Here is a 27989-nt window from a genome sequence, read left to right as displayed (position 1 = left end):
CTTGAATGTCTGCATAACCTGATTACTGGTTGCTGGTCACTCTCCAGCATCAGGAAAACTTGTCGGTTGGGGCCGACTTGCACTGGAACGCTATTGTTCCCTCTGGTCGTTCACTCTTCATTCGGCCGTTCACTCTTATACCAGCCGTGGATTCCTTGTCTTTGGCGTGGAATCCCTAGTGTTAGATGTGGTAACTATTTTCCTGGTATATAAATTAAATGCGCCATCATCCTTTGATCGTTTCTCACACCCTGAACTGAGTATACAGTCCATTTCCGACTCAGAATTGGACATAGTACACAATTAATTTTACTATATGTTCTCTACATTTATTTCTCAGTACTGACCTTTCCACTGTGTGACAATCAATGCAAATCATATGTTAGTCTAAAATACCTTCAAAGATGACTTCACGGTGAAGTTCTTGTCAAAGGTTGACCTGCTCTTTTTTAAGATGATTGACGGTCAACATAACAGCATGTAAACAGAACACATATTTCAATTCCGGATCATCACCAAGGCCTTATTACTCACGCTGCACTGTCGCCAAAATACATACAGACAACAACACCCTGAGCTCATATTATCAAGAATAAACAGTTACCTTTAAATCCCTACCAAAAATGCATAAATAAAACTCTTCTATCACCACCAAAATGAGAGAGGAAAAAATGTTCTAAAAATAGACTAGAACTACATTCGTGGGTCCTGAACTGGAAGTATTAATTGTGATGTAATTCCAATTAGCCCCATCATATTTTACAAACAGACCCCCTACTGTTGATCGGTTTCAGGTCATAACCTTACATCCTATACAAGCAATGCCGAATGTCTCTACATACACTACATACAGTCGATTTCTCTCTTTTTACTGACAATTAAAATAATCCAAGATTAATGGTTTTCTCCAATAGAATAAGTTACCATTACTAATTGATCGATAGTGTAGTCTGCTCTTCCTTAGTGACAATAAACCCCCTGCAGTGAAACTATTAATCACTATCGTGAACTAAAAGTCGAACACAATCTGTCACGTCTTTAGGTTCTTACAAAACGTGACAAGAAAAACGTCAAGACAACAAGATAAAATTTAACCAAAAAAAAAATTTCCCTTGAAAAACAAGGTAAAAATAAGAAAAAGAACTTATGGTTTTGCTAATGAAATCCAAAAATAATCCAAGAATTAAAAAAAAAAGTCCTAGTAATAAAAAGTCCTATTGAAACTTAGTTCGAATCCCGATGAAATCCAAAATGGAAGACGATGACGTACGCTGTGGTCAGGGTCGTACTGATGTGTCAACAGTTCTTTGTTGAATCACAGAAAATAATATTCCAGGTTTAATTTTTAATTCTGTATAAATTTTGATAAATATCTTTGTCCAAGAATTAATTTAGAGCACTAGTATTACTTGGTAAAACAAATTTGAAATCCAAATAAATTGAAGAAAATAAGATAATTAGCCCCAAACTGGTCACAACATGAAACACATGGGCGTCTCCAGTGTTAAGGCAAGTATAACTATAGTTTCTCAAGACATCATCAATAAATCTAGCCACAACGCAAAACAGATGCCCGGATGTGGGTCAGTCCCCTGGAAAAACCTAATTGATACATGTTATTTAACATGTAGTCCAAGTATGGCCTTGGTGCTGCTTTATGAATCTTACTCTGAGAAAGAATAACAAAAAAAATAAAACAAAATTGTTTACTACAAATTATCACTGGTTCTGATTAAAGGTCAAGAACTAGGTCAGCATTAGATACAATGTTTCTATAAAGTTGTTTACCTCAAAAATTAAAACAATCAGACAGAACTGAACTCTATTCCAGTAATTAAAGTTACATTACAATAGCATGTAATGGAATAAACAAAAGTAAAACTTACAAACAATTTAATTAAATTAAATCAAATATACATAATACAAGCACACATATGGCTGACAATAAACAGCTGTAAACCCCACATTGCTGCTCCAATGTTAACACCATCCATTCATAGGACCAAAAAAGTCACATCGTAGTTATATAAATAGATCCAACAACGTTAATTTCTTAGCTCATAGTATATATTGACAACTAACAATTCAGGACACACGGTACTAATTATATGGAAGAACTGTGAACCAGTCTAGAAATGGGTGAAGAAATAATAGAGTATTTACAGGTTTGGTGGTCCATAATTGGTTAATAATGAAAATTAAAATTTTAGGAAAAATACCTTTTGAGAGCTTATCCTATATGTAATGTAAAAAAAAATATTGACAAATTTCTACTGATGCAATTTTAGCATTTTTACAGGCTTGACTCAGGAGTACTCAATACTGAAAGTAGCACCTGATTCATTTGGTGCAGAATCAATAACACGTGTTTCATGCACATGTATGTAAACAAATTGCCGCGGGTCATATGGTGTTCTCCACACATAAGCTTGCACCAAGGTTAGATGTGCACGAAAAATTATAGGTGTCATTATCAGCACCCATAAATTTTAAGTTATTGAATTTTGAATATGATAGTGTTTCCATATGTTTACCATTGGAGTGGAATTAGTACCGTGAGTCCTATATGCGACCTATACCATAATAGGAGCTTGTTGTTTCCATGGTTACCATGTGCATCCAGGGTATCAATTTGGTGGTTTTTACATATGACAATCATAATGGAGTCTTTTTATCATGGTTTGCATGTGATTTTGGAGAAAAATTCTATACAAAAGACAGATGGGGATGGTTTTATACACTGGAGAGTGGAAGTAGATAGCTCAGGCCATAGGGAAAAGAGCATAGTATGGCCTGATGGCAGAATTTCATATGATGGTACCCATAGATTGGCCTGTATGGTTAAATACCATTTAACACATGCAATAATTCCCCAAAATGGGGTGGGGTGGGGTAGATTTTATATGTAAGCCACTTATGTCACAATCACTTATGTATCAGTACTGATCATTTAACTTTAGAGACACACTCAGCAGATCAAAGCAGAGAACATTGTAAAAATAAGGACTGTGCACAAAACTGCACATGCTGCATTGCCTCAACCTGTAAATTGAATTATTATATGTCGAGTCACATTGAATACACTGGACAACAAATTTTTACAAAAGTCATGTTACTGAAATAAAATTAGTCAATTCTTATCAATTTTTATGTGCTGAACACGAATATGACAGTCAAATTGCAAAATTGGCTCTAGTTTTTTTGTAATCTGCAAGAAATTAATGTTTACATAACGAAATGCATTCCAATAGTAAAAGGTCAACTGTAATAGCCTACCTATAAAAAATCAAGTCATTGACTACATCTTAGATTTCTTCGCCTGTCTCTTGTACAGCTGTTCGGGAGCATCTCTGAGGAGTGTCCAGCAGTAGTCAGCCAGCATTGTAGTGGACCATTTTCCCTGGTATCTTTGTTCCATTGTTGCGATATCTTGATGAAAACGTTCGCCGTGTTCATCACTAACAATACCACAGTTGCTAGGAAAGAAATCCAAATGGGAATGAAGGAAGTGAATCTTTAGAGACATATTGCAGCCAAGTTTCTTATACTTCATCAACATGTCTTCTACTAGTTCCTTATAGTTTTCTGCCCTAACATTTCCGAGGAAGTTTGTAGAAACTAGGCGAAAAGCATTCCATGCTTGTTTCGCGTCACCTTCCAGCAAGTTGTTGAACCGGTCATCTTTGAAAAGCTCTCGAATCTGAGGACCCACAAAAACTCCCTCTTTAATCTTTGCTTCGCTGAGTCGAGGGAATTTTTCATGCAGGTATCGGAATGCTGGCAAAGTCCGGTCAATGGCTTTCACGAAGTTCTTCATCAAACCTAGTTTGATGTGAAGGGGTGGTAGCAAGATTTTCTGAGCCTCAACCAGAGCTGGGTGTTGGATATTCTTCTCTCCAATGGCTACATTCTGCCTGTGAGTCCATTCCTTCCTCATGTAGTGCATTTCCCTTGCTCGGCTATCCCACTCGCATAAGAAACACATGTATTTTGTATATCCTTGCTGCAGTCCCATTAAAAGGGCAACTACCTTCAAATCACCACAGAGGTGCCAGCTGTACTTGTTATACTCAATGGAATTCAGTAGCTGCCTTAAGTTATCGTATGTCTCTTTCATGTGGACAGCATATGCTACTGGAATAGATGGAAGAATGTTTCCATTGTGCAAAAGCACAGCCTTGAGACTCAGTTTCGAAGAGTCCACAAATAGTCTCCATTATTGTGGGTCATGAGTGATTTTTAAAGCATTCATGAGGCCCTCAATATCGGAACAGAATATCAGATTACTTTCCTTTCTGAAGAAAGGCTCCAATTGCTGGTGGCGCTTTCGATATGCAGTAATTGTGACATCTTCTTCTAGAAGATTCCATTGTTGGAGTCTTGATCCTAGCAATTCTGCCTTGTTCTTTGATAAGTCCAAATCACGAATCAGGTCATTTAGTTCTTCCTGTGTTATTCTGTGTGGGGTTGATGATGCACCACAGTGAAAATCTGGATCACTGCATGCTGATGGACCAGGAGAAGAACAGGTCGACTCACCTTTGTCTTCGTCAGATGAATCAAGAGAATATTCTGCTGGAGGTTCTGGAATAGGAAGTCCCTCACCATGTGGAACTGGTCTCAATGCAGACGGAATGTTTGGGTAGACTATTCTCGACTTCTTTCGCTTCGTTATTCCGCCGGAAAGAGGAGGAACCAAGCAGAAGTAACAGTCATTTAGGTGGTTGCTTGGCTCTCTCCACACCATTGGGACTGCAAACGGCATTGATGACCTTTTACAATTCAACCACTGTGAAAGCTGTGTTGTACATGTAGCACAGCATATATGCGGAGCCCAAGGCTTGTCTTGGTCACCAACCTTGCATCCGAAGTAAAGATGATATGCCTTCTTCACTTGAGAATTGATACTTTTCTTCTGGTTGGCAAATGTCACTTCCCCACAAATATAGCAAAAATTGTCCGCGGTATTAACACACTTTCGAGGCATTACTGTTCTTTATTGTACGTAAATGGATAAAATAATAAGTTTTATGTAACAGTAGCTTGAACTGTCTCGCACAACGTCTAAAATATTTTAAATGCTGAACCTATCTGATTGGGCTTTATATAGTACACTGCTTACGTCAGCTTCAGCAGCCGCCTGGCATTAGTATAATAGGCCTACACATGTATAGTACACTGCTGACGTCAACTTACTTCAGCAGCCGCATGGCATTAGTATTGCATTGCATCAGAAAATGATGCAATCAACTGTGGATGATGTGAGCATGATGGTATTATGCAATGTTACATCATTATTCCGGATGTTGCTGCAGTCCTACTGGAGAAATTTACACAGTGAAACATAGAAAATGAGGTATATGAATATCTTCAAAACGAGAGCCAATACAAATTTTTCACGGTTATATTCGTGTTCGGCACAAAATACTACAGATTAGGGCCTTTTCAAGTCAGTAATGATTTCACTGTTGACCAGTGATATCAATTATACCGGTCTTATTTCTTATCCTAGAATTAAACTCCTTGACACCTATTATATGTTCAGCATGTTTCTCATATTGGTACATTACATTTTTGGGCAAACAGTACTGGAACTTTTCTGCATTCCTTTTGTTGAGGGAGCAGGGAGGGATATTTTCACTTAAAATAATAGTTTTCAACCCTTCATTCCCAATATAAGTCTGCAAAAGTCCTATCTGTATTGTATTCTTTACACAGGCAGTTTTTCTTCCCCAACCTCTCTTCATACAGTTGAAACATTCTTGATGTATAACTGCATGGTGAACATACTGCTCTCTCCCACCAAACCAGATCTCTTTTTTCTTCATGTACCAAGTCCCATGATAGAAAACCTTTATACTCAGGGTGTTGCAACTTGTGGTCTCAGAAAACATTATTCCAAATCTCAGCATTTGATTACTGCATGCACTAAGTGATATGTGTTTTGTGCACCATATATGTTGTTGTGAATAAATGAAAACAAGCTTCATGTCAGAAATATGGTTTCATATTTGAAACAAAAGCTATTTATAAAACCTACATTGCTCTGTTCTTACCATCAAGTAATAGTAAGGAATCATTTAGCTGTAAATTAGAGCTTGCTATTTGGTTTGCCAAATCAAGGTGTATTACCTCCCCTTTGACTGTAATTGAGTGATTGCAATGTTTGCTTTGTTTCTCTTTTGTTCAATAATGTATGCATTTTTTCAGCTTTATATTAAAAAGTAAGTAATTTAACACTGCTTATAGTGGAAAGTAGCCACAGTAATGATTTTGAGACTTCTTCTTAACATTTTATGAGCTTTGGGTAAATGTAGGTATATATTTATGTATTAGACAACTTCAATATGCATTTCAATTCTATTACTTAAATTTAACAAGTAGTGTATTCAGTGACAATTGTTATCTGTGTCTGCATATTGCATAGAGACATGAACTTGTCTTGGCATAGCAAAGTTTTTCACACATTTCTCCACCTCCAGCATACTTAATAGCTTGAGTCATAACAGTTTGTGCATACACTTTCTGTCTCCAACATCAATGTCAGCATTATAGGAACTTTGGATAGCTTTTTCAAATTTGTCTCTTGTTGTCCTTATGTAACATACCTCATGTTGATGTGTTATTTGGGTTGATACACATCCCCCCACCTTGTTGTGGGGAACATTACCAGGCTTGAAGAAATTACTCTGTCTATTCTTTGTTTATTCACCCTTCCCCATAGTTTTATACTAAAAAGTAGCACTATGTTATTTAATTATTCAGTATAATAAAGCTTATGGAACTCTTCCTTGGCTTTTATACTTTTTTATTAACATTTGGGGGTCATGAATCACATGTGACGATAGTTTAAATAAGTTTGGAATGTCAGCATCTCTTGATGCTTCATGGGTGTGTGTATTTGTTTTAGTCACAAAAGGGCAATGGCCTCTTATCATTTTGACCTGTCATGTGGCACACTTATTTGTTTTGTTTGATTGATGTGAATAGGGATGCACTGTATCTTATTTCTGTGAGAGTCAGCAAGAAAAGAAATGCAGTTTTGAAATTTAAAACATTTAAAACTTGTCTTATAGCCAGTGAGAGATGAAAATACAATGCGTCATGTAATTTGATACCCTGTGATGTCATACTTGCTGATGTCAGCATGTTTGTGTTTCTTTTGTGTAGCATGCATGCCATAGAAAGATAACATGAAGATACAAAGGCAGAAAACAATTATTTTAATAACAAGAATAAGCCATTAATAAGTACAATACAACACAGCAACATGTAATGCAGATGCAATTTAACTATAGATATTGGTATCACATAAAATGCTATTGCACTATTATCCATGCACAAGCATGGCCAATTCTTTCTTACAATTATGCTCTAATATCAAGGGGTAAAATACAACTTTTTCAAAAAAAATTAAATCTGGTTATAGGACACACGGTACTAATTATATGGAAGAACTTTGAACCAGTCTAGAAATGGGTGAAGAAATAATAGAGTATTTATAGGTTTGGTGGTCCATAATTGGTTAATAATGAAAATTAAAATTTTAGGAAAAATACCTTTTGAGAGCTTATCCTATATGTAATGTAAAAAAAATATTGACAAATTTCTACTGATGCAATTTTAGCATTTTTACAGGCTTGACTCAGGAGTACTCAATACTGAAAGTAGCACCTGATTCATTTGGTGCAGAATCAATAACACGTGTTTCATGCACATGTATGTAAACAAATTGCCGCGGGTCATATGGTGTTCTCCACACATAAGCTTGCACCAAGGTTAGATGTGCACGAAAAATTATAGGTGTCATTATCAGCACCCATAAATTTTAAGTTATTGAATTTTGAATATGATAGTGTTTCCATATGTTTACCATTGGAGTGGAATTAGTACCGTGAGTCCTTCACAGACATAAAGCATCACACAAACCTGATAATAATTCATTTTTACCATACATGATTCCAATATCACTTAAGACAAATAAATTCAAACAATTATCGTAAAACTCGTTTCAAAAGAATAAAATTATGTATAAAATTAAGACACCGGACAATGATTCGAGATTCGCTCTCTTTCAGTTTAGCAAACTGTCTCCTTACACCCCGTTTAATTGGCTCTCATAAACTCTCAATTATACATCCCTTGGACAAACTGTACGAGCCATTTCGACAAATAAGCCCAGTATTCACCCTTGTCCAGTTTCGCCTGACATAGTTATCTAAAGGAACCTCATTAAGAATCAACCAAGTCCGTACCCAATGCCGTGCATTTAAACAGCATTAAGAATCAACCAAGTCCGCACCCAATGCCGTGGATTTAAACCGCATTAAGAATCAATCAAGTCCGTACCCGATGCCGTGGATTTAAACCTCATTAAGAATCAATCAAGTCCGTACCTAATGCCGTGGATTTAAACCTCATTAAGAATCAACCAAGTCCGTACCTAATGCCGTGGATTTATACCTCATTAAGAATCAATCAAGTCCGTACCTAATGCCGTGGATTTAAACCTCATTAGGAATCAAGCAAGTCCGTACCCAATGCCGTGGATTCAAACCTCATTAAGAATCAAGCAAGTCCGTACCCAATGCCGTGGATCTAAACCTCATTAAGAATCAACCAATTCCGTACCTAATGCCGTGGATTTAAACCTCATTAAGAATCAACCAACTCCGTACCTAATGCCGTTGATTTAAACCTCATTAAGAATCAACTAAGTCCGTACCCAATGCCGTGGATTTAAACCTCATTAAGAATCAACCAACTCCGTACCTAATGCTGTGGATTTAAACCTCATTAAGAATCAACCAAGTCCGTACATAATGCCGTGGATTTAAACCTCATTAAGAATCAATCAAGTCCGTACCTAATGCCGTGGATCTAAACCTCATTAAGAATCAAGCAAGTCCGTACCTAATGCCGTGGATTTAAACCGCATTAAGAATCAATCAAGTCGGTACCCAATGCCGTGGATTTAAACCTCATTAAGAATCAACCAAGTCCGTACCTAATGCCGTGGATTTAAACCTCATTAAGACTCGACCAAGTCCGTACCTAATGCCGTGGATTTAATCCGATGCAAAATCGTATTCATCAATTCAAAATTGCTATATCACACAATGAAATCAGAAAAATTCACCTATTATGTGTTATAATGACATCTGCAAAATTGAGTTTCAAGTACTATACTACTATTACTACTACTACTACTACTAATAATAATAATGATAAAGCAAAGTAATATATATATGTATTTCCAGTCATCCGGTGGCAAAGGTCTATATTGACGTGGAAAGTTAATTCATACACAAGGAGACTGTCCCCCGTCGGTCAGTGGTAAGTTACCTTAAGAACTAGTAAAGACTAATTTCTACTATCTTTTCTGTGTCTCTGTTTTTATGACAATGCATAACGAGTTATCGATGCACACATGACAACCTATCAATGATTAGAACCTTCGGTACGAAGTTATGTAGTCGTGACAAGAATACATTTGGTCTCATCAGACCATATCGACAATCAAATTGTAAAAGTATCCAACTTTTGTAATTTCCGAACGGCTCAGACAATCTGAGAAGTGCTAGGATTCCTTGTGTGATACAAAGTTTTAAACAAAAGCAAAAAAAGCAGTGGTGTTTAAGGGTCGTATTTATGAATAAAGCTACATGGGATCATGGGTAAAGTACTGGATAAATCAACTTATCCAATAAAAAAAAATAATACCTCTGATACGTTTATTACTTAAATAACATTTTCGATAAAATTACTAATAAGAGGAATTGCTTAACTCAAATTTTGAGAACCACAATGTAACTGGTACAATGGCCAACATCAATACCACAATGCCTACAGTTATTAGTACTGTCATTTTGAATGCAAAAGGTCTAAGAAATCCAAATGATGTCTTCATTCTTTGACCTTTGCTGGAGTGAGGTAGAGGTAAGCTTGAATAAAATAGGATAAGTATAGTTGATGAAAACCAGTTCCATATTAAATTAATGCAAAGTCTGCGAATGAATAGAGACAGAGGTGGCTTAGTTCCTTAGCGAGAATTACATCATAGCTGACAATAATAAACAAGAACATCAAAGCAAAGTATTCTAACTCCAAGAGGATTTGGACATGTGCCAAAAAGGATGTGCGTTATTATAACTCTTAATAACACCACTGACTTGACTGCTATAGGCCATTCTAAATTTTAAACATCAAGGTAATAGGGTCAACCTGAGAATCTGATCTTACCTGGATTAGAAGAGGCAGTTTTTGTCCCCAAATTTTTAAAAATGTTTTATTCTTTCAGAAGGCACACAAATTAGGAACTAAAACAATCAGTGAAGGTCTGAAACGTTATGAAAGTTTATTGAAGTCAAATAGCCAATTTGAGATATCTGACAATAATATAATAGAAAAGTATAAAGTCAAGCAGTCAGTTTGGGGTATGCGACAATAATATAGAAAAGTATGAAGTCAAGCAGTTTGGGGTATGCGACAATAATATAGAAAAGTATGAAGTCAAGCAGTCAGTTTGGGGTATGCGACAATAATATAGAAAAGTATGAAGTCAAGCAGTTTGGGGTATGCGACAATAATATAGAAAAGTATGAAGTCAAGCAGTTTGGGGTATGCGACAATAATATAGAAAAGTATGAAGTCAAGCAGTTTGGGGTATGCGACAATAATATAGAAAAGTATGAAGTCAAGCAGTTAGTTTGGGGTATGCGACAATAATATAGAAAAGTATGAAGTCAAGCAGTTTGGGGTATGCGACAATAATATAGAAAAGTATGAAGTCAAGCAGTTTGGGGTATGCGACAATAATATAGAAAAGTATAAAGTCAAGCAGTCAGTTTGGGGTATGCGACAATAATATAGAAAAGTATGAAGTCAAGCAGTTTGGGGTATGCGACAATAATATAGAAAAGTGTAAAGTCAAGCAGTCAGTTTGGGGTATGCGACAATAATATAGAAAAGTATGAAGTCAAGCAGTTTGGGGTATGCGACAATAATATAGAAAAGTGTAAAGTCAAGCAGTCAGTTTGGGGTATGCGACAATAATATAGAAAAGTACGAAGTCAAGCAGTTTGGGGTATGCGACAATAATATAGAAAAGTGTAAAGTCAAGCAGTCAGTTTGGGGTATGCGACAATAATATAAAAAAGTATGAAGTCAAGCAGTTTGGGGTATGCGACAATAATATAGAAAAGTATAAAGTCAAGCAGTTTGGGGTATGCGACAATAATATAGAAAAGTATGAAGTCAAGCAGTCAGTTTGGGGTATGCGACAATAATATAGAAAAGTATAAAGTCAAGCAGTTTGGGGTATGCGACAATAATATAGAAAAGTATGAAGTCAAGCAGTTAGTTTGGGGTATGCGACAATAATATAGAAAAGTATGAAGTCAAGCAGTCAGTTTGGGGTATGCGACAATAATATAGAAAAGTATAAAGTCAAGCAGTCAGTTTGGGGTATGCGACAATAATATAGAAAAGTATGAAGTCAAGCAGTCAGTTTGGGGTATACGACAATAATATAGAAAAGTATGAAGTCAAGCAGTCAGTTTGGGGTATACGACAGTAATATAGAAAAGTATAAAGTCAAGCAGTCAGTTTGGGGTATGCGACAATAATATAGAAAAGTATGAAGTCAAGCAGTCAGTTTGGGGTATGCGACAATAATATAGAAAAGTATAAAGTCAAGCAGTTTGGGGTATGCGACAATAATATAGAAAAGTATGAAGTCAAGCAGTTTGGGGTATGCGACAATAATATAGAAAAGTATAAAGTCAAGCAGTTTGGGGTATGCGACAATAATATAGAAAAGTATGAAGTCAAGCAGTTTGGGGTATGCGACAATAATATAGAAAAGTATGAAGTCAAGCAGTTAGTTTGGGGTATGCGACAATAATATAGAAAAGTATGAAGTCAAGCAGTTTGGGGTATGCGACAATAATATAGAAAAGTATAAAGTCAAGCAGTCAGTTTGGGGTATGCGACAATAATATAGAAAAGTATGAAGTCAAGCAGTTAGTTCGGGGTATGCGACAATAATATAGAAAAGTATGAAGTCAAGCAGTTTGGGGTATGCGACAATAATATAGAAAAGTATGAAGTCAAGCAGTCAGTTTGGGGTATGCGACAATAATATAGAAAAGTATAAAGTCAAGCAGTTTGGGGTATGCGACAATAATATAGAAAAGTATGAAGTCAAGCAGTTAGTTTGGGGTATGCGACAATAATATAGAAAAGTATGAAGTCAAGCAGTCAGTTCGGGGTATGCGACAATAATATAGAAAAGTATAAAGTCAAGCAGTCAGTTTGGGGTATGCGACAATAATATAGAAAAGTATGAAGTCAAGCAGTTTGGGGTATGCGACAATAATATAGAAAAGTATGAAGTCAAGCAGTTTGGGGTATGCGACAATAATATAGAAAAGTATAAAGTCAAGCAGTTTGGGGTATGCGACAAAAATATAGAAAAGTATGAAGTCAAGCAGTTTGGGGTATGCGACAATAATATAGAAAAGTATAAAGTCAAGCAGTTTGGGGTATGCGACAATAATATAGAAAAGTATAAAGTCAAGCAGTCAGTTTGGGGTATGCGACAATAATATAGAAAAGTATGAAGTCAAGCAGTTTGGGGTATGCGACAATAATATAGAAAAGTATGAAGTCAAGCAGTCAGTTTGGGGTATACGAAAGTAATATAGAAAAGTATAAAGTCAAGCAGTCAGTTTGGGGTATGCGACAATAATATAGAAAAGTATGAAGTCAAGCAGTCAGTTTGGGGTATGCGAAAATAATATAGAAAAGTATAAAGTCAAGCAGTCAGTTTGGGGTATGCGACAATAATATAGAAAAGTATGAAGTCAAGCAGTTTGGGGTATGCGACAATAATATAGAAAAGTATAAAGTCAAGCAGTTTGGGGTATGCGACAATAATATAGAAAAGTATGAAGTCAAGCAGTTTGGGGTATGCGACAATAATATAGAAAAGTATAAAGTCAAGCAGTTTGGGGTATGCGACAATAATATAGAAAAGTATAAAGTCAAGCAGTTTGGGGTATGCGACAATAATATAGAAAAGTATAAAGTCAAGCAGTTTGGGGTATGCGACAATAATATAGAAAAGTATGAAGTCAAGCAGTTAGTTTGGGGTATGCGACAATAATATAGAAAAGTATGAAGTCAAGCAGTCAGTTTGGGGTATGCGACAATAATATAGAAAAGTATAAAGTCAAGCAGTCAGTTTGGGGTATGCGACAATAATATAGAAAAGTATGAAGTCAAGCAGTTAGTTTGGGGTATGCGACAATAATATAGAAAAGTATGAAGTCAAGCAGTCAGTTTGGGGTATGCGACAATAATATAGAAAAGTATAAAGTCAAGCAGTCAGTTTGGGGTATGCGACAATAATATAGAAAAGTATGAAGTCAAGCAGTTTGGGGTATGCGACAATAATATAGAAAAGTATAAAGTCAAGCAGTTTGGGGTATGCGACAATAATATAGAAAAGTATGAAGTCAAGCAGTTTGGGGTATGCGACAATAATATAGAAAAGTATAAAGTCAAGCAGTTTGGGGTATGCGACAATAATATAGAAAAGTATGAAGTCAAGCAGTCAGTTTGGGGTATGCGACAATAATATAGAAAAGTATGAAGTCAAGCAGTCAGTTTGGGGTATGCGACAATAATATAGAAAAGTATGAAGTCAAGCAGTTTGGGGTATGCGACAATAATATAGAAAAGTATAAAGTCAAGCAGTTTGGGGTATGCGACAATAATATAGAAAAGTATGAAGTCAAGCAGTCAGTTTGGGGTATGCGACAATAATATAGAAAAGTATAAAGTCAAGCAGTCAGTTTGGGGTATGCGACAATAATATAGAAAAGTATGAAGTCAAGCAGTCAGTTTGGGGTATGCGACAATAATATAGAAAAGTATGAAGTCAAGCAGTCAGTTTGGGGTATGCGACAATAATATAGAAAAGTATGAAGTCAAGCAGTTAGTTTGGGGTATGCGACAATAATATAGAAAAGTATGAAGTCAAGCAGTCAGTTTGGGGTATGCGACAATAATATAGAAAAGTATAAAGTCAAGCAGTCAGTTTGGGGTATGCGACAATAATATAGAAAAGTATGAAGTCAAGCAGTTTGGGGTATGCGACAATAATATAGAAAAGTATAAAGTCAAGCAGTTTGGGGTATGCGACAATAATATAGAAAAGTATAAAGTCAAGCAGTTTGGGGTATGCGACAATAATATAGAAAAGTATGAAGTCAAGCAGTTAGTTTGGGGTATGCGACAATAATATAGAAAAGTATGAAGTCAAGCAGTCAGTTTGGGGTATGCGACAATAATATAGAAAAGTATAAAGTCAAGCAGTCAGTTTGGGGTATGCGACAATAATATAGAAAAGTATGAAGTCAAGCAGTTTGGGGTATGCGACAATAATATAGAAAAGTATGAAGTCAAGCAGTCAGTTTGGGGTATACGACAGTAATATAGAAAAGTATAAAGTCAAGCAGTCAGTTTGGGGTATGCGACAATAATATAGAAAAGTATGAAGTCAAGCAGTCAGTTTGGGGTATGCGACAATAATATAGAAAAGTATAAAGTCAAGCAGTCAGTTTGGGGTATGCGACAATAATATAGAAAAGTATGAAGTCAAGCAGTCAGTTTGGGGTATGCGACAATAATATAGAAAAGTATAAAGTCAAGCAGTTTGGGGTATGCGACAATAATATAGAAAAGTATGAAGTCAAGCAGTTTGGGGTATGCGACAATAATATAGAAAAGTATGAAGTCAAGCAGTTAGTTTGGGGTATGCGACAATAATATAGAAAAGTATGAAGTCAAGCAGTCAGTTTGGGGTATGCGACAATAATATAGAAAAGTATGAAGTCAAGCAGTTTGGGGTATGCGACAATAATATAGAAAAGTATGAAGTCAAGCAGTTAGTTTGGGGTATGCGACAATAATATAGAAAAGTATGAAGTCAGGCAGTCAGTTTGGGGTATGCGACAATAATATAGAAAAGTATGAAGTCAAGCAGTTAGTTTGGGGTATGCGACAATAATATAGAAAAGTATAAAGTCAAGCAGTTTGGGGTATGCGACAATAATATAGAAAAGTATGAAGTCAAGCAGTTAGTTTGGGGTATGCGACAATAATATAGAAAAGTATGAAGTCAAGCAGTCAGTTTGGGGTATACGACAATAATATAGAAAAGTATGAAGTCAAGCAGTTTGGGGTATGCGACAATAATATAGAAAAGTATAAAGTCAAGCAGTCAGTTTGGGGTATACGACAATAATATAGAAAAGTATGAAGTCAAGCAGTCAGTTTGGGGTATGCGACAATAATATAGAAAAGTATAAAGTCAAGCAGTCAGTTTGGGGTATGCGACAATAATATAGAAAAGTATAAAGTCAAGCAGTCAGTTTGGGGTATGCGACAATAATATAGAAAAGTATGAAGTCAAGCAGTTTGGGGTATGCGACAATAATATAGAAAAGTGTAAAGTCAAGCAGTCAGTTTGGGGTATGCGACAATAATATAGAAAAGTATGAAGTCAAGCAGTTTGGGGTATGCGACAATAATATAGAAAAGTGTAAAGTCAAGCAGTCAGTTTGGGGTATGCGACAATAATATAGAAAAGTACGAAGTCAAGCAGTTTGGGGTATGCGACAATAATATAGAAAAGTGTAAAGTCAAGCAGTCAGTTTGGGGTATGCGACAATAATATAAAAAAGTATGAAGTCAAGCAGTTTGGGGTATGCGACAATAATATAGAAAAGTATAAAGTCAAGCAGTTTGGGGTATGCGACAATAATATAGAAAAGTATGAAGTCAAGCAGTCAGTTTGGGGTATGCGACAATAATATAGAAAAGTATAAAGTCAAGCAGTTTGGGGTATGCGACAATAATATAGAAAAGTATGAAGTCAAGCAGTTAGTTTGGGGTATGCGACAATAATATAGAAAAGTATGAAGTCAAGCAGTCAGTTTGGGGTATGCGACAATAATATAGAAAAGTATAAAGTCAAGCAGTCAGTTTGGGGTATGCGACAATAATATAGAAAAGTATGAAGTCAAGCAGTCAGTTTGGGGTATACGACAATAATATAGAAAAGTATGAAGTCAAGCAGTCAGTTTGGGGTATACGACAGTAATATAGAAAAGTATAAAGTCAAGCAGTCAGTTTGGGGTATGCGACAATAATATAGAAAAGTATGAAGTCAAGCAGTCAGTTTGGGGTATGCGACAATAATATAGAAAAGTATAAAGTCAAGCAGTTTGGGGTATGCGACAATAATATAGAAAAGTATGAAGTCAAGCAGTTTGGGGTATGCGACAATAATATAGAAAAGTATAAAGTCAAGCAGTTTGGGGTATGCGACAATAATATAGAAAAGTATGAAGTCAAGCAGTTTGGGGTATGCGACAATAATATAGAAAAGTATGAAGTCAAGCAGTTAGTTTGGGGTATGCGACAATAATATAGAAAAGTATGAAGTCAAGCAGTTTGGGGTATGCGACAATAATATAGAAAAGTATAAAGTCAAGCAGTCAGTTTGGGGTATGCGACAATAATATAGAAAAGTATGAAGTCAAGCAGTTAGTTCGGGGTATGCGACAATAATATAGAAAAGTATGAAGTCAAGCAGTTTGGGGTATGCGACAATAATATAGAAAAGTATGAAGTCAAGCAGTCAGTTTGGGGTATGCGACAATAATATAGAAAAGTATAAAGTCAAGCAGTTTGGGGTATGCGACAATAATATAGAAAAGTATGAAGTCAAGCAGTTAGTTTGGGGTATGCGACAATAATATAGAAAAGTATGAAGTCAAGCAGTCAGTTCGGGGTATGCGACAATAATATAGAAAAGTATAAAGTCAAGCAGTCAGTTTGGGGTATGCGACAATAATATAGAAAAGTATGAAGTCAAGCAGTTTGGGGTATGCGACAATAATATAGAAAAGTATGAAGTCAAGCAGTTTGGGGTATGCGACAATAATATAGAAAAGTATAAAGTCAAGCAGTTTGGGGTATGCGACAAAAATATAGAAAAGTATGAAGTCAAGCAGTTTGGGGTATGCGACAATAATATAGAAAAGTATAAAGTCAAGCAGTTTGGGGTATGCGACAATAATATAGAAAAGTATAAAGTCAAGCAGTCAGTTTGGGGTATGCGACAATAATATAGAAAAGTATGAAGTCAAGCAGTTTGGGGTATGCGACAATAATATAGAAAAGTATGAAGTCAAGCAGTCAGTTTGGGGTATACGAAAGTAATATAGAAAAGTATAAAGTCAAGCAGTCAGTTTGGGGTATGCGACAATAATATAGAAAAGTATGAAGTCAAGCAGTCAGTTTGGGGTATGCGAAAATAATATAGAAAAGTATAAAGTCAAGCAGTCAGTTTGGGGTATGCGACAATAATATAGAAAAGTATGAAGTCAAGCAGTTTGGGGTATGCGACAATAATATAGAAAAGTATAAAGTCAAGCAGTTTGGGGTATGCGACAATAATATAGAAAAGTATGAAGTCAAGCAGTTTGGGGTATGCGACAATAATATAGAAAAGTATAAAGTCAAGCAGTTTGGGGTATGCGACAATAATATAGAAAAGTATAAAGTCAAGCAGTTTGGGGTATGCGACAATAATATAGAAAAGTATAAAGTCAAGCAGTTTGGGGTATGCGACAATAATATAGAAAAGTATGAAGTCAAGCAGTTAGTTTGGGGTATGCGACAATAATATAGAAAAGTATGAAGTCAAGCAGTCAGTTTGGGGTATGCGACAATAATATAGAAAAGTATAAAGTCAAGCAGTCAGTTTGGGGTATGCGACAATAATATAGAAAAGTATGAAGTCAAGCAGTTAGTTTGGGGTATGCGACAATAATATAGAAAAGTATGAAGTCAAGCAGTCAGTTTGGGGTATGCGACAATAATATAGAAAAGTATAAAGTCAAGCAGTCAGTTTGGGGTATGCGACAATAATATAGAAAAGTATGAAGTCAAGCAGTTTGGGGTATGCGACAATAATATAGAAAAGTATAAAGTCAAGCAGTTTGGGGTATGCGACAATAATATAGAAAAGTATGAAGTCAAGCAGTTTGGGGTATGCGACAATAATATAGAAAAGTATAAAGTCAAGCAGTTTGGGGTATGCGACAATAATATAGAAAAGTATGAAGTCAAGCAGTCAGTTTGGGGTATGCGACAATAATATAGAAAAGTATGAAGTCAAGCAGTCAGTTTGGGGTATGCGACAATAATATAGAAAAGTATGAAGTCAAGCAGTTTGGGGTATGCGACAATAATATAGAAAAGTATAAAGTCAAGCAGTTTGGGGTATGCGACAATAATATAGAAAAGTATGAAGTCAAGCAGTCAGTTTGGGGTATGCGACAATAATATAGAAAAGTATAAAGTCAAGCAGTCAGTTTGGGGTATGCGACAATAATATAGAAAAGTATGAAGTCAAGCAGTCAGTTTGGGGTATGCGACAATAATATAGAAAAGTATGAAGTCAAGCAGTCAGTTTGGGGTATGCGACAATAATATAGAAAAGTATGAAGTCAAGCAGTCAGTTTGGGGTATGCGACAATAATATAGAAAAGTATGAAGTCAAGCAGTCAGTTTGGGGTATGCGACAATAATATAGAAAAGTATAAAGTCAAGCAGTCAGTTTGGGGTATGCGACAATAATATAGAAAAGTATGAAGTCAAGCAGTTTGGGGTATGCGACAATAATATAGAAAAGTATAAAGTCAAGCAGTTTGGGGTATGCGACAATAATATAGAAAAGTATAAAGTCAAGCAGTTTGGGGTATGCGACAATAATATAGAAAAGTATGAAGTCAAGCAGTTAGTTTGGGGTATGCGACAATAATATAGAAAAGTATGAAGTCAAGCAGTCAGTTTGGGGTATGCGACAATAATATAGAAAAGTATAAAGTCAAGCAGTCAGTTTGGGGTATGCGACAATAATATAGAAAAGTATGAAGTCAAGCAGTTTGGGGTATGCGACAATAATATAGAAAAGTATGAAGTCAAGCAGTCAGTTTGGGGTATACGACAGTAATATAGAAAAGTATAAAGTCAAGCAGTCAGTTTGGGGTATGCGACAATAATATAGAAAAGTATGAAGTCAAGCAGTCAGTTTGGGGTATGCGACAATAATATAGAAAAGTATAAAGTCAAGCAGTCAGTTTGGGGTATGCGACAATAATATAGAAAAGTATGAAGTCAAGCAGTCAGTTTGGGGTATGCGACAATAATATAGAAAAGTATAAAGTCAAGCAGTTTGGGGTATGCGACAATAATATAGAAAAGTATGAAGTCAAGCAGTTTGGGGTATGCGACAATAATATAGAAAAGTATGAAGTCAAGCAGTTAGTTTGGGGTATGCGACAATAATATAGAAAAGTATGAAGTCAAGCAGTCAGTTTGGGGTATGCGACAATAATATAGAAAAGTATGAAGTCAAGCAGTTTGGGGTATGCGACAATAATATAGAAAAGTATGAAGTCAAGCAGTTAGTTTGGGGTATGCGACAATAATATAGAAAAGTATGAAGTCAGGCAGTCAGTTTGGGGTATGCGACAATAATATAGAAAAGTATGAAGTCAAGCAGTTAGTTTGGGGTATGCGACAATAATATAGAAAAGTATAAAGTCAAGCAGTTTGGGGTATGCGACAATAATATAGAAAAGTATGAAGTCAAGCAGTTAGTTTGGGGTATGCGACAATAATATAGAAAAGTATGAAGTCAAGCAGTCAGTTTGGGGTATACGACAATAATATAGAAAAGTATGAAGTCAAGCAGTTTGGGGTATGCGACAATAATATAGAAAAGTATAAAGTCAAGCAGTCAGTTTGGGGTATACGACAATAATATAGAAAAGTATGAAGTCAAGCAGTCAGTTTGGGGTATGCGACAATAATATAGAAAAGTATAAAGTCAAGCAGTCAGTTTGGGGTATGCGACAATAATATAGAAAAGTATAAAGTCAAGCAGTCAGTTTGGGGTATACGACAATAATATAGAAAAGTATAAAGTCAAGCAGTCAGTTTGGGGTATACGACAATAATATAGAAAAGTATGAAGTCAAGCAGTTTGGGGTATGCGACAATAATATAGAAAAGTATAAAGTCAAGCAGTCAGTTTGGGGTATACGACAATAATATAGAAAAGTATGAAGTCAAGCAGTTTGGGGTATGCGACAATAATATAGAAAAGTATAAAGTCAAGCAGTCAGTTTGGGGTATGCGACAATAATATACAAAAGTATGAAGTCAAGCAGTTTGGGGTATGCGACAATAATATAGAAAAGTATGAAGTCAAGCAGTCAGTTTGGGGTATGCGACAATAATATAGAAAAGTATAAAGTCAAGCAGTCAGTTTGGGGTATGCGACAATAATATAGAAAAGTATGAAGTCAAGCAGTTAGTTTGGGGTATGCGACAATAATATAGAAAAGTATGAAGTCAAGCAGTTTGGGGTATGCGACAATAATATAGAAAAGTATAAAGTCAAGCAGTCAGTTTGGGGTATGCGACAATAATATAGAAAAGTATGAAGTCAAGCAGTCAGTTTGGGGTATACGACAATAATATAGAAAAGTATAAAGTCAAGCAGTCAGTTTGGGGGTATGCGACAATAATATAGAAAAGTATAAAGTCAAGCAGTTTGGGGTATGCGACAATAATATAGAAAAGTATAAAGTCAAGCAGTCAGTTTGGGGTATGCGACAATAATATAGAAAAGTATAAAGTCAAGCAGTTTGGGGTATGCGACAATAATATAGAAAAGTATAAAGTCAAGCAGTCAGTTTGGGGTATGCGACAATAATATAGAAAAGTATAAAGTCAAGCAGTCAGTTTGGGGTATGCGACAATAATATAGAAAAGTATGAAGTCAAGCAGTCAGTTTGGGGTATGCGACAATAATATAGAAAAGTATAAAGTCAAGCAGTTAGTTTGGGGTATGCGACAATAATATAGAAAAGTATAAAGTCAAGCAGTCAGTTTGGGGTATGCGACAATAATATAGAAAAGTATAAAGTCAAGCAGTTAGTTTGGGGTATGCGACAATAATATAGAAAAGTATGAAGTCAAGCAGTCAGTTTGGGGTATACGACAATAATATAGAAACGTATAAAGTCAAGCAGTCAGTTTGGGGTATGCGACAATAATATAGAAAAGTATAAAGTCAAGCAGTCAGTTTCGGGTATGCGACAATAATATAGAAAAGTATGAAGTCAAGCAGTTAGTTTGGGGTATGCGACAATAATATAGAAAAGTATGAAGTCAAGCAGTTTGGGGTATGCGACAATAATATAGAAAAGTATAAAGTCAAGCAGTCAGTTTGGGGTATGCGACAATAATATAGAAAAGTATAAAGTCAAGCAGTCAGTTTGGGGTATGCGACAATAATATAGAAAAGTATGAAGTCAAGCAGTTAGTTTGGGGTATGCGACAATAATATAGAAAAGTATGAAGTCAAGCAGTTTGGGGTATGCGACAATAATATAGAAAAGTATGAAGTCAAGCAGTCAGTTTGGGGTATGCGACAATAATATAGAAAAGTATGAAGTCAAGCAGTCAGTTTGGGGTATACGACAATAATATAGAAAAGTATAAAGTCAAGCAGTCAGTTTGGGGTATGCGACAATAATATAGAAAAGTATAAAGTCAAGCAGTTTGGGGTATGCGACAATAATATAGAAAGGTATAAAGTCAAGCAGTCAGTTTGGGGTATGCGACAATAATATAGAAAAGTATAAAGTCAAGCAGTCAGTTTGGGGTATGCGACAATAATATAGAAAAGTATAAAGTCAAGCAGTCAGTTTGGGGTATGCGACAATAATATAGAAAAGTGTAAAGTCAAGCAGTCAGTTTGGGGTATGCGACAATAATATAGAAAAGTATGAAGTCAAGCAGTTTGGGGTATGCGACAATAATATAGAAAAGTATAAAGTCAAGCAGTCAGTTTGGGGTATGCGACAATAATATAGAAAAATATGAAGTCAAGCAGTCAGTTTGGGGTATGCGACAATAATATAGAAAAATGTAAAGTCAAGCAGTCAGTTTGGGGTATGCGACAATAATATAGAAAAGTATAAAGTCAAGCAGTTTGGGGTATGCGACAATAATATAGAAAAGTATAAAGTCAAGCAGTTTGGGGTATGCGACAATAATATAGAAAAGTATGAAGTCAAGCAGTTAGTTTGGGGTATGCGACAATAATATAGAAAAGTGTAAAGTCAAGCAGTCAGTTTGGGGTATGCGACAATAATATAGAAAAGTATGAAGTCAAGCAGTTTGGGGTATGCGACAATAATATAGAAAAGTATGAAGTCAAGCAGTCAGTTTGGGGTATACGACAATAATATAGAAAAGTATGAAGTCAAGCAGTTAGTTTGGGGTATGCGACAATTATATAGAAAAGTATAAAGTCAAGCAGTCAGTTTGGGGTATGCGACAATAATATAGAAAAGTATGAAGTCAAGCAGTTATTTTGGGGTATGCGACAATAATATAGAAAAGTATGAAGTCAAGCAGTCAGTTTGGGGTATGCGACAATAATATAGAAAAGTATGAAGTCAAGCAGTTAGTTTGGGGTATGCGACAATAATATAGAAAAGTGTAAAGTCAAGCAGTCAGTTTGGGGTATACGACAATAATATAGAAAAGTATGAAGTCAAGCAGTTAGTTTGGGGTATGCGACAATAATATAGAAAAGTGTAAAGTCAAGCAGTCAGTTTTGGGGTATGCGACAATAATATAGAAAAGTATGAAGTCAAGCAGTTTGGGGTATGCGACAATAATATAGAAAAGTATGAAGTCAAGCAGTCAGTTTGGGGTATACGACAATAATATAGAAAAGTATGAAGTCAAGCAGTTTGGGGTATACGACAATAATATAGAAAAGTATGAAGTCAAGCAGTTAGTTTGGGGTATGCGACAAAAATATAGAAAAGTATGAAGTCAAGCAGTTTGGGGTATGCGACAATAATATAGAAAAGTATGAAGTCAAGCAGTTTGGGGTATGCGACAATAATATAGAAAAGTATAAAGTCAAGCAGTTTGGGGTATGCGACAATAATATAGAAAAGTATGAAGTCAAGCAGTCAGTTTGGGGTATGCGACAATAATATAGAAAAGTATAAAGTCAAGCAGTCAGTTTGGGGTATGCGACAATAATATAGAAAAGTATGAAGTCAAGCAGTCAGTTTGGGGTATGCGACAACAATATAGAAAAGTATAAAGTCAAGCAGTCAGTTTGGGGTATGCGACAATAATATAGAAAAGTATGAAGTCAAGCAGTCAGTTTGGGGTATGCGACAATAATATAGAAAAGTATGAAGTCAAGCAGTCAGTTTGGGGTATGCGACAATAATATAGAAAAGTATGAAGTCAAGCAGTCAGTTTGGGGTATACGACAATAATATAGAAAAGTATGAAGTCAAGCAGTCAGTTTGGGGTATACGACAATAATATAGAAAAGTATGAAGTCAAGCAGTCAGTTTGGGGTATGCGACAATAATATAGAAAAGTATAAAGTCAAGCAGTCAGTTTGGGGTATGCGACAATAATATAGAAAAGTATGAAGTCAAGCAGTCAGTTTGGGGTATGCGACAATAATATAGAAAAGTATGAAGTCAAGCAGTCAGTTTGGGGTATGCGACAATAATATAGAAAAGTATGAAGTCAAGCAGTCAGTTTGGGGTATGCGACAATAATATAGAAAAGTATGAAGTCAAGCAGTCAGTTTGGGGTATGCGACAATAATATAGAAAAGTATGAAGTCAAGCAGTCAGTTTGGGGTATGCGACAATAATATAGAAAAGTATAAAGTCAAGCAGTCAGTTTGGGGTATGCGACAATAATATAGAAAAGTATGAAGTCAAGCAGTCAGTTTGGGGTATGCGACAATAATATAGAAAAGTATGAAGTCAAGCAGTCAGTTTGGGGTATGCGACAATAATATAGAAAAGTATGAAGTCAAGCAGTTAGTTTGGGGTATGCGACAATAATATAGAAAAGTATGAAGTCAAGCAGTTAGTTTGGGGTATGCGACAATAATATAGAAAAGTATGAAGTCAAGCAGTTTGGGGTATGCGACAATAATATAGAAAAGTATGAAGTCAAGCAGTTTGGGGTATGCGACAATAATATAGAAAAGTATGAAGTCAAGCAGTTAGTTTGGGGTATGCGACAATAATATAGAAAAGTATGAAGTCAAGCAGTCAGTTTGGGGTATACGACAATAATATAGAAAAGTATGAAGTCAAGCAGTTTGGGGTATGCGACAATAATATAGAAAAGTATAAAGTCAAGCAGTCAGTTTGGGGTATACGACAATAATATAGAAAAGTATGAAGTCAAGCAGTCAGTTTGGGGTATGCGACAATAATATAGAAAAGTATAAAGTCAAGCAGTCAGTTTGGGGTATGCGACAATAATATAGAAAAGTATAAAGTCAAGCAGTCAGTTTGGGGTATACGACAATAATATAGAAAAGTATAAAGTCAAGCAGTCAGTTTGGGGTATACGACAATAATATAGAAAAGTATGAAGTCAAGCAGTTTGGGGTATGCGACAATAATATAGAAAAGTATAAAGTCAAGCAGTCAGTTTGGGGTATACGACAATAATATAGAAAAGTATGAAGTCAAGCAGTTTGGGGTATGCGACAATAATATAGAAAAGTATAAAGTCAAGCAGTCAGTTTGGGGTATGCGACAATAATATACAAAAGTATGAAGTCAAGCAGTTTGGGGTATGCGACAATAATATAGAAAAGTATGAAGTCAAGCAGTCAGTTTGGGGTATGCGACAATAATATAGAAAAGTATAAAGTCAAGCAGTCAGTTTGGGGTATGCGACAATAATATAGAAAAGTATGAAGTCAAGCAGTTAGTTTGGGGTATGCGACAATAATATAGAAAAGTATGAAGTCAAGCAGTTTGGGGTATGCGACAATAATATAGAAAAGTATAAAGTCAAGCAGTCAGTTTGGGGTATGCGACAATAATATAGAAAAGTATGAAGTCAAGCAGTCAGTTTGGGGTATACGACAATAATATAGAAAAGTATAAAGTCAAGCAGTCAGTTTGGGGTATGCGACAATAATATAGAAAAGTATAAAGTCAAGCAGTTTGGGGTATGCGACAATAATATAGAAAAGTATAAAGTCAAGCAGTCAGTTTGGGGTATGCGACAATAATATAGAAAAGTATAAAGTCAAGCAGTTTGGGGTATGCGACAATAATATAGAAAAGTATAAAGTCAAGCAGTCAGTTTGGGGTATGCGACAATAATATAGAAAAGTATAAAGTCAAGCAGTCAGTTTGGGGTATGCGACAATAATATAGAAAAGTATGAAGTCAAGCAGTCAGTTTGGGGTATGCGACAATAATATAGAAAAGTATAAAGTCAAGCAGTTAGTTTGGGGTATGCGACAATAATATAGAAAAGTATAAAGTCAAGCAGTCAGTTTGGGGTATGCGACAATAATATAGAAAAGTATAAAGTCAAGCAGTTAGTTTGGGGTATGCGACAATAATATAGAAAAGTATGAAGTCAAGCAGTCAGTTTGGGGTATACGACAATAATATAGAAACGTATAAAGTCAAGCAGTCAGTTTGGGGTATGCGACAATAATATAGAAAAGTATAAAGTCAAGCAGTCAGTTTCGGGTATGCGACAATAATATAGAAAAGTATGAAGTCAAGCAGTTAGTTTGGGGTATGCGACAATAATATAGAAAAGTATGAAGTCAAGCAGTTTGGGGTATGCGACAATAATATAGAAAAGTATGAAGTCAAGCAGTCAGTTTGGGGTATGCGACAATAATATAGAAAAGTATGAAGTCAAGCAGTCAGTTTGGGGTATACGACAATAATATAGAAAAGTATAAAGTCAAGCAGTCAGTTTGGGGTATGCGACAATAATATAGAAAAGTATAAAGTCAAGCAGTTTGGGGTATGCGACAATAATATAGAAAGGTATAAAGTCAAGCAGTCAGTTTGGGGTATGCGACAATAATATAGAAAAGTATAAAGTCAAGCAGTCAGTTTGGGGTATGCGACAATAATATAGAAAAGTATAAAGTCAAGCAGTCAGTTTGGGGTATGCGACAATAATATAGAAAAGTGTAAAGTCAAGCAGTCAGTTTGGGGTATGCGACAATAATATAGAAAAGTATGAAGTCAAGCAGTTTGGGGTATGCGACAATAATATAGAAAAGTATAAAGTCAAGCAGTCAGTTTGGGGTATGCGACAATAATATAGAAAAGTATGAAGTCAAGCAGTCAGTTTGGGGTATGCGACAATAATATAGAAAAATGTAAAGTCAAGCAGTCAGTTTGGGGTATGCGACAATAATATAGAAAAGTATAAAGTCAAGCAGTTTGGGGTATGCGACAATAATATAGAAAAGTATAAAGTCAAGCAGTTTGGGGTATGCGACAATAATATAGAAAAGTATGAAGTCAAGCAGTTAGTTTGGGGTATGCGACAATAATATAGAAAAGTGTAAAGTCAAGCAGTCAGTTTGGGGTATGCGACAATAATATAGAAAAGTATGAAGTCAAGCAGTTTGGGGTATGCGACAATAATATAGAAAAGTATGAAGTCAAGCAGTCAGTTTGGGGTATACGACAATAATATAGAAAAGTATGAAGTCAAGCAGTTAGTTTGGGGTATGCGACAATAATATAGAAAAGTATAAAGTCAAGCAGTCAGTTTGGGGTATGCGACAATAATATAGAAAAGTATGAAGTCAAGCAGTTATTTTGGGGTATGCGACAATAATATAGAAAAGTATGAAGTCAAGCAGTCAGTTTGGGGTATGCGACAATAATATAGAAAAGTATGAAGTCAAGCAGTTAGTTTGGGGTATGCGACAATAATATAGAAAAGTGTAAAGTCAAGCAGTCAGTTTGGGGTATACGACAATAATATAGAAAAGTATGAAGTCAAGCAGTTAGTTTGGGGTATGCGACAATAATATAGAAAAGTGTAAAGTCAAGCAGTCAGTTTTGGGGTATGCGACAATAATATAGAAAAGTATGAAGTCAAGCAGTTTGGGGTATGCGACAATAATATAGAAAAGTATGAAGTCAAGCAGTCAGTTTGGGGTATACGACAATAATATAGAAAAGTATGAAGTCAAGCAGTTTGGGGTATACGACAATAATATAGAAAAGTATGAAGTCAAGCAGTTAGTTTGGGGTATGCGACAAAAATGTAGAAAAGTATGAAGTCAAGCAGTTTGGGGTATGCGAGAATAATATAGAAAAGTATGAAGTCAAGCAGTTTGGGGTATGCGACAATAATATAGAAAAGTATAAAGTCAAGCAGTTTGGGGTATGCGACAATAATATAGAAAAGTATGAAGTCAAGCAGTCAGTTTGGGGTATGCGACAATAATATAGAAAAGTATAAAGTCAAGCAGTCAGTTTGGGGTATGCGACAATAATATAGAAAAGTATGAAGTCAAGCAGTCAGTTTGGGGTATGCGACAACAATATAGAAAAGTATAAAGTCAAGCAGTCAGTTTGGGGTATGCGACAATAATATAGAAAAGTATGAAGTCAAGCAGTCAGTTTGGGGTATGCGACAATAATATAGAAAAGTATGAAGTCAAGCAGTCAGTTTGGGGTATACGACAATAATATAGAAAAGTATGAAGTCAAGCAGTCAGTTTGGGGTATGCGACAATAATATAGAAAAGTATGAAGTCAAGCAGTCAGTTTGGGGTATGCGACAATAATATAGAAAAGTATAAAGTCAAGCAGTCAGTTTGGGGTATGCGACAATAATATAGAAAAGTATGAAGTCAAGCAGTCAGTTTGGGGTATGCGACAATAATATAGAAAAGTATAAAGTCAAGCAGTCAGTTTGGGGTATGCGACAATAATATAGAAAAGTATGAAGTCAAGCAGTCAGTTTGGGGTATGCGACAATAA

At 35.6% G+C, this 27989-nt stretch overlaps 1 protein-coding gene across 2 annotated transcripts in view; it reads left to right on the top strand.

Annotated features, from left to right (window-relative positions):
* Nucleotides 1–27989, top strand: part of LOC149795672 (interstitial collagenase-like) — a 157594-nt gene that overhangs the window by 111328 nt on the left and 18277 nt on the right. For both annotated transcript variants that reach the window (XM_089965511.1, XM_089965510.1), the window contains exon 4: nt 9261–9336. In XM_089965511.1, coding sequence (XP_089821637.1) covers nt 9261–9336 — 76 coding nt within the window. The remainder of the gene's footprint in view (nt 1–9260; nt 9337–27989) is intronic.

This window comes from Sinohyriopsis cumingii, chromosome 7 (assembly GCF_028554795.1).
Source record: "Sinohyriopsis cumingii isolate HCF-2022 chromosome 7, ASM2855479v2, whole genome shotgun sequence".
NCBI lineage: Eukaryota > Metazoa > Mollusca > Bivalvia > Unionida > Unionidae > Sinohyriopsis > Sinohyriopsis cumingii.
The sequence above is the reverse complement of the archived record's forward strand: the minus strand, read 5'-3'. Positions and strand labels throughout refer to the sequence as shown.